A 10,738-nucleotide genomic window follows, 5' to 3' on the forward strand; every position below is an offset into this window, starting at 1 on the left:
CAGTTCACCATGCCACTGGGGCAGGGCGGTCGTGCTGCTGTGGTGCTGTGCCCGAGGGCTGGGCAGGAAAGGAAAGAGCTGAGGGGAAATGTAGCCCGGCTCTGGTGTGTGCTGCTTAATGGGCAACAGGAGCAGTGATCACATTGCTCCGCAGCTCTACCTTCTCATCTCCTGCGTTTGGCCGCATGGCCCTGCCCAGGCCCCAGGACCGCTGTGTTCAGATGCCCCAAAATGCAGCACAGCATGGCTGCACGGCAAGACCAATCCCTCCTGATGGGATGTCCCGCTGCCTGTTCACAGCTTAATGCAGAGGAAGTACTCTGAGCCCAACACCTATATCGACAACCTGCCAAAGGGCAGGATGCAGCAGGAGGAGCTGTACGACGACGTGGATCTGCCAGACCTGCCTGCGGTAAGATGCCCGGTGCTGCAGGCAGCCGCCCCGCTGCAGCGAGCTCTGCGGAGACCATGAGCAAACATCTGGCCAGGGGGAGTCTCCAGCAGCGAAGGGGGAGGGCTTCCAAACTGCGGCAAAGGGCATTCCCAGCCCCTGGGGAAATCCAGGCTTTTGCAGTGGAGCAGAAGCGGGTGCTGGAGGGGAGTCGCTAAGGAATGGGAGAGAGGTTTCCAGCAACGTGCTGTAGGGATCCTCGGGCAGCTGGGATAAAATCCCACAGTTTCTGTCAGCAAACAGCATGGATTATTTGGTGATAGATAGTGGATCGTTTGGAGCCCAGTCTATCAAAATTCCTTTTGACAGCTGTGAGAGCAAGTCCTGCATGTAAGGACAAGAAAGATGGGCCATGCTGAGGATGGGACTTGTTACCCTGGGAAAGGCAAAGCATCGGGCAGGGGCTGCTAGATGTACAACAGCGTGAGATCCTTGCATGGGGCTGCTGCTACTGTTGGAAAGACCTACTGAAGGAGAGCAGGAGGGGCCGTTCCTTCAGTACACCAAAAAGCCCTGTATGGAATGACTTAGAGAATGGGGTTTTAGTTCCTCTAAGGTTTATGGAAAATACTCCAGATTGCCCAAGATCCTGCTGCTCTGCAGCGAGATGTTTTCTGTACTTCTGGCTGCAGCAGATGGTCCCTTTTCATAGGAACATTCTCGTTTTGCAGGAAGAAGTACCCAAGAGTGAGAGCAAACTGGAGGGAGACCAAGACAGAGTGTACCTGGATCTCACTCCAGTGAAGTCCTTCCTACACTGTGCTGGCAAGAAGTCATGCCAGCCTTCACCCCTCAGCTCACCGTCTTTAGAAAGGGCTGCCAACAAGGCTGCAGCAGAGAGCACAGCTGAGACAGACCTTGTGGCTAAGGAAGCCGAGCCCTGTAGTAAGGTGACGGAGACCTCGGAGCAGGTACGGTCCTGAACGGTGGTGGCAGGGCCAGGCTTAATCAGCGAGCCAGTTCCCCCCACCACATCACCCCACTTCATTTCCCCCCCAGAAACACTCAGAGAAGCCGGAGCCCGATGAGGTGCCACCACGGATGCCCGCCATCAAAATCCAGACGCAGCAGCAGAACATTGCCTTCCCCCCGCCGGCCCCCGAGCTGCCGGCGGGCACAGTGACGGCGGGCAGTCCCCAGCTGGTGCCCGCGCACTGGCCCAAGCTGCCGCTGCCGGGTGAGTGGGCTGCACGGGTGGGCGCCCGGTGGGTGCCCGCTGCTGCAGGGGCTTGAGGAGAAGTGGTGCTCCAGGCATGAGTTTTGCCCTGTTCTGTGATAGCTTTGTGGTGCCCCTGATGCATCTCCTGGTTGGTGACCTTCCTAAGCCTCATCCATTTTGCTTCCAAGCTCCTGAAAACATTTCCCTCCCACTTTTTCCCTGGCTGAGCTTGTTTTGGTGGGTTGTTTCCAGCAGCAGCAGTGGAAACCAAGCTGGGCAAGAACAGGACGGAGGTGGAGGTGAAGCGGTTTACAGAGGAGAAGGAGCGGCTGGAGAAGGAGAAGGATGAAATCCGGGCTCAGCTCACCCAGCTTCGCAAGGAGAAGCGGGAGCTGAAGGAAATGCTTGCAGGCAGCACAGGTAGAGTGGGGCAAGAGGTGATGCATGGAAATGAGCCAAGGTGGGACCATGGGGAAGGAGAGGGTGATGAACCTAGCCCACCTGGGACCAGAAGGGGCTTTGCACCTCCAGCAGTGGGGAGACCTGGCGCTCCGAGACAAACCACGTAGCCCAAATCACACTAAAGCAAGAGCTCACTCTGTCACGGTCCCTTTGGGGCAAGATATAAGGAAAATGTATAGGAGTAATACACGCTCTAGTTCCTGCTCCCCTCACAAGCTCCCTAAGTCCCCTGCAGCCCCCCCGAGCTGTGTGCCGAGGAGGTGCCGTGCAGAGCTCCCACCAGTGCCTGGTGTCCACCCCAGTTCTGCACTGGCCACCCAGGAACCGGCCCGCACTGAGCAATCCCTTCCTTTGCAGACAAGATCCTGGAGCAGAGACTGAAGGAGATAGAAGAAGAGTGCAAAAGGAAGGAGAGCCAGAGGGTGGACCTGGAGCTGAGCCTGGTAGAGGTGAAGGAGAACCTGAAGAAGGCAGAGTCTGGCCCTGTGACACTGGGCACTGCAGTGGACACCACGCACCTGGAGAATGCAGCCCCCCGGGTACGTGGGGGGCACCCCTGGGATGCACAGCAGCTTTCTGGCAGCTCAGTGGTCACACTGTCTCAGCCTGCTTAGTAATATAATAACAATATTATATTATTATCATATGTAATATTATATACATTCATAGATTATATATTCTCTAAGTATTATGTTATTATATATAATATAATAAAACAATTATATAAATAGGTAACAGCAGTGATGGGGAGGTGAAAAGGGGCTGGGGCTCGGGCTCAGAAGGTTCCCTGTGGGACCTTCAGCAACACCCTCCGGGGCCATGCAGGTCTGGGCCCAGCTCCTTCCGTGCTCAGCTGAGCCAAGGGGTGTTCTTTGGGGGGAGATTCAGGCATCTAAATTCCTTCCTGGGAACTTGGTTCCCATGACATGGAGATGAACACCGCCTGAGCCCTGCTCTGTACCTCTGCTCAAGTCCTCAACACCCAAACACACCACACACGCACATCCTGGTGGTGTTTCAAAATTGGCATGTCACTGAAAAACACATCTCAGTGCAAGCGGGCTGTGACTGTTGAGCTTTCTAGGAGATGGTAGGGAAAGGCGGCAATCTCTCTCAGTAGTCTGAAGTCATCACGATTTCTATTATTTTTATTGTAGATTCAGGCAAAAAGTGCCAGTCCGGCAAATAGCGTGGAGAACTCACCAGTCAATTCGGCAACGGCTTTAAAAAACCGGCCTTTATCCGTCATGGTGACAGGGAAAGGAACGGTCCTACAGAAAGCTAAGGTAACGCGCCAATTGGTACAGGAGAACAATCCATCTGGGACAGCCGCTGTTTTTCCCTCCCAGCAGTGGAGCAGACTGGCTGTGGTGGGACGGGGCTGTGCGGGGTCTCACGTCTCGGTCTGGGAAGCACCCCTGACCGAGCACCACTTAGAGCAGGCCAGCCTGGTTTTCCTCTGGTCTTTTCACCTGGACTCGCCCTGGCTGCAATTTAAATGAATAAATGTGTGTATTGCTTGTAACAGAGACATCCCTGACCCACCCTGCAGCCAAAAACACTCGGGTACCAGATGATCGGCTTGATCCTGTGCACATTACGGCTACTGTGGCTTGCCAGATTTGCCTTTTGACTAATTTGCCTTTATTCCTTGGCAGGAATGGGAGAAGAAGGGAGCTAGTTAGAACCACGTTTTTCAGAGATGGACTTAAGACCAGAATTGCCCATGCATGGCTAAGGGGATTCAATCATCTGTAGGTGGAGGTTGGGCGTGCAACACAACCACACACCAAGCACCTCCTCCACGTCGCGCCAACTGCTCAGATGCAGCAATGGGGTCAACAGCTGCCGATACAAATTATTCCAAATGATCTTGCTCTTTCCAGACAAGTCCCAATCACGTAGCTAAAACAATAACAACCAGTGGCAATCCTTGCATCAAATTCCTAACCCAGTTGATGTAAACAAGAATGTTACTGTACATAGGGGTGTTTTGTGTATTTCTACTCTGAGGGTTTATCAATGAGTTATTAAGGTTTCTATATTAGTGACAGTAGTGGGTTCAGAAGGGGCCTCCGCTATTCTTTATACCCTGGTGGTTTTTAACCTGTTGTGGCAAATTGCAGTCAACTAAAGTCTCACCTGCCTTGCTGCCAGTCATCACTCAGCTGCAGATCATCCAGCCTTCAGTCAAGGGCAATACCCATGCCTGAGCAATGCTTGAGACATGAATGAGAAGCACACAGCAGCCTGTCCAGGGGATTTTTAATCGGTGTCCCGATGCATCCCAGCATGTGCTTACTCCTACCAGCCTACTGCAGATTTGCCAGAATATCGAGAAAGATCCCTGTTCACCTTCTCGTGCTGTAAGCTGTGCTACAGACTGGTGGCACCAAGAGCTCTGGGCAAAGAAGATCTGCTAAGCAGATTCAGTTAATTTTCTCGAAGATCTTGATCTACTTCACCTGAGGAGTTTGTTCTGAAAAAAAAATAATCGTATTTGAATGCTTGTTAATAATTTATCAAAGGCCCAGGCCTGCGCACTCTGTTGGACGGGGAAGCTGGATCCCGATGCACCCTTCAGGGCTTGCCCTTTCCAAGGGGAGGGGAGGTAAAGCCATCCCCGTGCTCCTACCCTGGCTGTGAGCACCACTTTGCTGATGCTCTCTGGTCCCCACAGAGCGATGGCAGGCCAAGTTTCCCCACAGCTGGCCGGCGTGGTGCTGTCACCCTTCTTTCCAAATTATTAAACTCAATATAGCCTTTGGGCCTTGGCAGTGTGGCCCACAAAGCCCACCCCTCTCTGCCCTAGCCAAGCTTTCTAATGAAAGATGTTGGACATTTGGGACCGCTAAACTTAGAGACATTGACATTTGAAGGGGTGCAGAGGGGGTGTCAGAAATCCACGCACCCTCTCCTCCCTGTAACCTGCTGTCACGTCTGATGGCCTGGAGACACTTCTGATGGTCCTGGAGCCCAGGCTCAGTAACTGGGTTGACTGTGCAGGGGCTGCAGCTGTTTTCCAGCCTGGCAAAGCTAAAGCAGCACCAGTACCCTGGCTGGGTTGTTCCTGGGGTCCTGCAGCTGCACTGATGAGCATCATACAGAGCCAAGGTAAACACAGACAGGCAAAATGTACCTTCCTAACCTTTGACAGGCCTGAGGCCACCTCTAAAGGGATGCTCCTTCTTCACACGAAGGCCCAACAGCTGGGGGGGTGCCACCTGGTGCTGGTGGTGGCACTGGGGTGAGTGAGGATGTGCTGCTGAGGGGCTCTGGGCTTGCTCACCGCTGCCACAGAGCTGGGCTGCAGCAAAGCACTTGGTCAGGATATCCTGGAGGCAAGAAAGGTGCCCTCACTCCTGGGTTTTTTTCTTTACTTTTAAAGTCTGCTGCAGTGCAGATGGAGGAATTTGCTAATCCCAGGCCTCAGGAGGAGTTTGTTGGCCCCAGGTGTCACGCCTGTCCCCGTGCAAGGTTTGCACATAGGAAAAACTCATGCAAATAAACCACTGAAACTTCTGGTTCAGGACCCAGGAGACTTTCCACTCCAAAGCACACGGAGGCCATGGACACCATGAAGCTTTTGTTTTGCCCCATCATGAGGTGCCAGGAGACCCTCTCTACACCCTAAATATATGTGTAGTACCGTGCCCTCACCATACACCCCGCTGTCGTCCTCCAGAAGTTGTCCAGACGTTTCACAGTGGTACTGAGACAGCGATGGACGAGAGCAGCTCTGCTTTCCGCACCACAGCCCAGTCAGCTTCGGTGGTCCTGCTGGGATATCTCCATCAGGGGATGGTAAACAAGTCCTGAGCAACACACATTCCCCAGACAAGAACCATTAAACAATGTCTCTGTGTCCCCATTGTTTTCCTAACTCAAGGCATTTCCTTTGTTGTAACTGTGACCTATAAAGTGGCGCTTTAGAGGGTTTTATAATAAAATGTTGAGTATATTATGTTACCAGTATTTTTTCTTTGTAATGTCACTTGTCCCTGCTCTACTTTCCAGAAGATTTCAAGCACATCAAACCCCTGTTAGTTACTACAAAGCCCTTAGCTATACAGTCTACAACTGCAGTGGACAATATCTTAAATAATTTAGTTCTCTACAGTGACTGCACTGTCAACCAAAAAAATTTTCGGACAGATAACCCACTGAAAAATAGCAATAACACTGACAATTTGCATGAATACATGTAACAGATCCCTGCCTATACCTCAGTAGCACAGTCCTCTTGCACAAAACCAGCAGAGAAAAATGCAGCCACTACCTTCCTCTGGCCACTAGATAGCAACTGTGTGCAATGCTTAGAGCCTGCTGCAGTCACTGAAGGGAAAACCAGGATGGGGTTTAGCTGGAAAGGAAGGAAAAGAGTTAGTAAAGAAAGTGGTTGAGGCCAGTCTTTACAGAACAGACACCAAACCAGATGCGTTCGTGAAATATCTTTTGGTGGCTGTACCACTACTAGCTCCACTCCAGCAGAAAGCTTGGGAAGGCGCAGAGTCCTGGGGAAGGTCCCGCTCCCTTTCCTTTCCTAGGAAACCTGCCAACAAGCCCGTTAGCGTCCTGTCAGCCTCTGAGCCCAGGAATCCCAAAAGAACAACTCGATTTGGGATTGCTGGTTTTGTGAGCTGAAGGAGCAGCAGCAGTTGCTTTTGTCCTTCCCCAGCAGCGCTGCCCATCACCTACGGCTGCTTTATAATGCCTCGGCATCGGCTCCAGCTGTCCCCAGCACACCTCTCTGCCTTTCCATCCCCGTGGAGCATCCTGGTAGCAAACACAGCTGCCAAGGGTCACGGCTGCACCCAGACTGAAGGGCTTGCTCACCCGAGCACCACAAAGCCCTCGTACCCGACCCAATGCAGCACTATCCCACAAAACACCTCGTTGAAGGACTGGGCCCAAAGACAGGGCTGCGTAGGGAGGCAGAGCTCCTACCGCTACTGAAGGAAAATGTACAATTTAATGCTTATAGTTATTGCTTCATTAGTTATTCCCATTGTAATTCTCGTCTGTGCACAATGCAGCCAGGTCACCATGGGGCCCATGGTGTGTCACAAGCAGAAGCCCATATTTTTCTGGAAGGAAATTTGCTGCTACAAACCATTTTTCTTAGGAAGTTTCTCACCTAAGTACCTCCAGTTCTTGCTTTGGATACACAGAGCAACGCTACAATCGCTACTGGGAGATCCCGCCAGCCTGCCTAGCACATGAAGAGAGCTAGCAGGCACTTTGATTTTCAACTACGACACAAGTAAAGTGCCAGATTTTAAAGGAAAAAAAAATACTCCGTCTCTTATTGGTGGAGAAATTGGCCTGAATGTTTACGAAGTTGTCTGTGGGTATGAATCAAATTAATTTACTTGTACTGAAGAGAATAAGATTGCAGGCTTTTAGCAAGCTGAAGAAGCCAGCCTGGCTTTAAGGAGAGCATCAGCAGACCCGGTGCCAGCGCTGCAGTACCTCTCACAGGCTGGCCCTGGGTGTTGGTGCTCAGGGAGGGTGGCACAGCAGGGTCCGAAGCCCAGCTTCCCTGCTGCAGCCTTTACAGTACAGGCACCAAACACATTTACTCAAACAAACAGGCATGATTTTGCTTGCTGAGGGAAGGTAAGACTAAAGGGGGTGAAATTCATGGCACTTATTTAAATCCCAGTTTCTTAAAGGAGAAACAGGCTCTCCCCTAAAGTCAGCACATGGCCCACAACCAGCCAAGGCTCATCCAGCAATCCTACAGAGTGAGAGTAATTAACGACTCTGTTAGTAACAGCCCAGACATCTAACGATGACCTGGCACAGACGGCGTCCTCTGCGCTCCCGATGCCAGACAGGATTAGTGCTGGCTTCACAGGGACCCCACCTCCTCAGTGGCTGTGCCAGGCTTAAACATCAACCCAGCCTTAAGGGAATGAGCTCCCATCAGGTAAGTTCTCATTAAGTATTTCTGATTGAATGAAAGCAAGTCTATATGACAGTGAATTTAATAAGGGATCATGTCAGAGACCCACGTCACTTACTCTTTTTTAACTAAAATTTGCAGGAGGAAGGGTCTAGAAATTAGCCAGGATCTTCAACTCAAATTTTTAAAAAGAAAAACAAAACAAAAAGAAAACAGCTCCAATGACTGCTCAGCAATGTCCTGCTTGCCCATAGGATCAGCAGGTTTCTCCAAGACCATTCCATACCATATCCTGTTATCAGCTCAGCTTTTCCCATCTCCTCCCAATGCCCTGACACCTTCTTACCTTGCAAAGCGCTTTGTCCTTGCAAAAGGAGAGCTGGTGGGTGCTGCTGCTGCCAGAGCATGTCTGAGCAATCATCCAAGGCTTCGGTGTTCAGGCACATTTAGGAGGAAGGTCATGGTCACAGCACATGTAGGTGCCCGACACACAGGGATCCCTGGGGCATTTCAGGCACTGAGACCTCAGCCAGATGCACCCAGAGGCCAAGGGCTGGGTTTTAGGAAGCAGCTTTCCCGAAACTCCTCCATAAGTTCCCAATCTTTCATACCATCCATACCTGAGAAACTGATGCACAGGGCTAGATGTATCCCATCCAGCATTAAAATGTTTCCAGCATGAGATTTCAGTCTGCAGTTCCTGAATCACACGGAGAGGTTTGTCTATCTGTGCTTAAAACCAGCAGGATGGTACAAACGCAGGGTTTCCCCCAGCTCAGGACCTAGGCAAGCATCCTTTGTCCCAGCAAAGCCCATGCACTCTAAAAATGTACTTACTAGCTACATAATAAAATAAAAAGAACTTGCAAACAAAGATTACATCCAAACCACATTTGCCACAAGGCAAAGAGCTCAGCAGCACTGTACAAACTATCCTACAGGCAACAGAGATACAAGGCAAAGGCTTTAAACACCCGTATGAGGCTAGAAAAACACGTCCCAACTCCAGAGCTGCATGCCAGACAAGGTAAATATGCTCCCGTTTGAGAGGGAAGACTGATCCTGCACAGGACAAACGCCTGTGAGGAGTGAACTAATGATGGTGTTAGAGAAACTGTAGAAGAGAAACCACCAGGGAGGTGCAAACCCAATGACATAACAGGGCAGCGAGGGTGAGAAGTCACGGACTCTCCGTCCCTTCACACAACAGAGGATGCGCAAGGGAGGCTGGGAATAGTTTTCAGAGCAGTCTGGCTGGAATCCAGCCACCTCCATGGGTGCTTCTGCACCATAAAATACAAACCACATCTTTGGATGTGAGCTGTGAGTCTGATCTAGCCCATTCTCCTTACAACAAGAGACAACTGACAGTTTTACAGCAGAGGCAATGCTTAGCTACAGCCATGCCTAAGTAACGTTAATAGATTAGTTTCTCTTTCTATCCCCAATGTCAGCCCTTCAACTAAGCCTCTATTTTGCTGTGCCTTAGGCACTGAAGGACACGGACAATCTACTAAAGTGGCAGTGAAAAGAAAGAGGAAATTCTCCTTTCTCCTAGCCTGGTTTCTCCCACAAGGTATGACACTGTTGCTTCTGTCTCGGTGCCAGCTTTTGTCCTCAAGAGTGCTTTTGATCATTCTTCATTTGACAACAAACCTGTGGAGTAATTTGTGTCTCTCTTTGTACGTCTAATGTTACTATTCAAACACGGGGCCAGGACATCCGGGTGAAGGGATTTTTCTTTTTTGGGGAACAATAGATGCTATTTTCACGAGCACTGGCAGTCACAGTTAACGTCTCTGCCTCAGCCCTGTCCAGAGCTACTCCTGCTCTCCTGAGGTGATGGATGCCATGGGAAAGGCAGCACAGAACACAACAGTGTGAACCACGGGCCTTGGGGAAGCAATTACATAAATTTGACAGCTTCATGGGCAAATTGATCTAGTGATCCAGTGAGGCTGATGCTCTGAAGGATGCAGGCACATGGCCAAACTCTTTGAAGACACATGAGCCATCGTAGCCCACCAGAGGCCCAGCTTGTGCTGTAGAGACCACTGCTGTGCTGAGGACAAGATCAGCTTAAAACAACGAGGGGAGGCAGAAATGCCATTCAGCTCATCCATCCAGGTTCAGGCCAGGACAAGCACCCTGTTCTCTCCAGCCAGCTCCAAAAGGAGAGCAAAGCAACATGGCAAAGCTCAAAGCCATGGAAATAGCAGCAAAAAGAGGGGTGAGACTTGACCTGGAATGGGCAAAAAAGAAGGAATAAGAGAAAAACATGTCCTGGCAAAGGAGAGAGCAAAGAGGTGGCCAGGAGGAGGAGAAAGGAAAGGGTGGATGAGATCTGGGAGGAGAGGTCCAGGCCTCTTCCTCCTCCAACCTGCATGTTGCCTGCCATGCTCTGCTCCCAGCACCCATGCAAGCCGCTCAGGAGGTTGTCCTGGTCCTGTGCCCTCCAGGTCAGACTGTGGCTGACAGGTAAGAGCGAGGCTGGGAGGGGAGGAATGGAGTTAAACCTGAAAGCAGACAGACCAAGGTCCAAAGACCAGTGGGATGGTACAAACCATGGCTCCGTCCAGAGACTACAAGAGCCCAGACATTTGTTTGGAAATGACTGGGGAATTGCCCTTACCTGGTGTGTTTCCAGTGGGTAACTGAATTTGACCTGGGTCAAATCTAGGAGAAAAATAGCCAACACACCTACTAAAAACAGCAACACACCCTGACTGTCACAGCTCTGCCTTGGAGTTGCATGAAC

General features: G+C 50.9%; 1 protein-coding gene across 4 annotated transcripts in view; it reads left to right on the forward strand.

Moving 5' to 3' along the window:
* The window catches only part of AFAP1L2 (actin filament associated protein 1 like 2), a 73,680-nt gene extending 67,659 nt beyond the window's left edge, over positions 1 to 6,021 (forward strand). For 2 of the 4 annotated variants that reach the window (XM_075504490.1, XM_075504492.1), the window contains exons 13-19: positions 301 to 412; positions 1,123 to 1,362; positions 1,451 to 1,628; positions 1,863 to 2,030; positions 2,430 to 2,611; positions 3,230 to 3,358; positions 5,461 to 6,021. In XM_075504490.1, the coding sequence (XP_075360605.1) occupies positions 301 to 412; positions 1,123 to 1,362; positions 1,451 to 1,628; positions 1,863 to 2,030; positions 2,430 to 2,611; positions 3,230 to 3,358; positions 5,461 to 5,580 (1,129 nt within the window). In that variant the 3' untranslated portion in view covers positions 5,581 to 6,021. Of the gene's footprint in view, positions 1 to 300; positions 413 to 1,122; positions 1,363 to 1,450; positions 1,629 to 1,862; positions 2,031 to 2,429; positions 2,612 to 3,229; positions 3,359 to 3,730 lie in introns of all 4 variants that reach the window. The other 2 variants (XM_075504493.1, XM_075504491.1) reach the window with 2 other exon arrangements.
* Positions 6,022 to 10,738: the final 4,717 nt, after the last annotated feature.

This window comes from Mycteria americana, chromosome 6 (genome assembly GCF_035582795.1).
Source record: "Mycteria americana isolate JAX WOST 10 ecotype Jacksonville Zoo and Gardens chromosome 6, USCA_MyAme_1.0, whole genome shotgun sequence".
In the NCBI taxonomy this organism is placed as follows: domain Eukaryota; kingdom Metazoa; phylum Chordata; class Aves; order Ciconiiformes; family Ciconiidae; genus Mycteria; species Mycteria americana.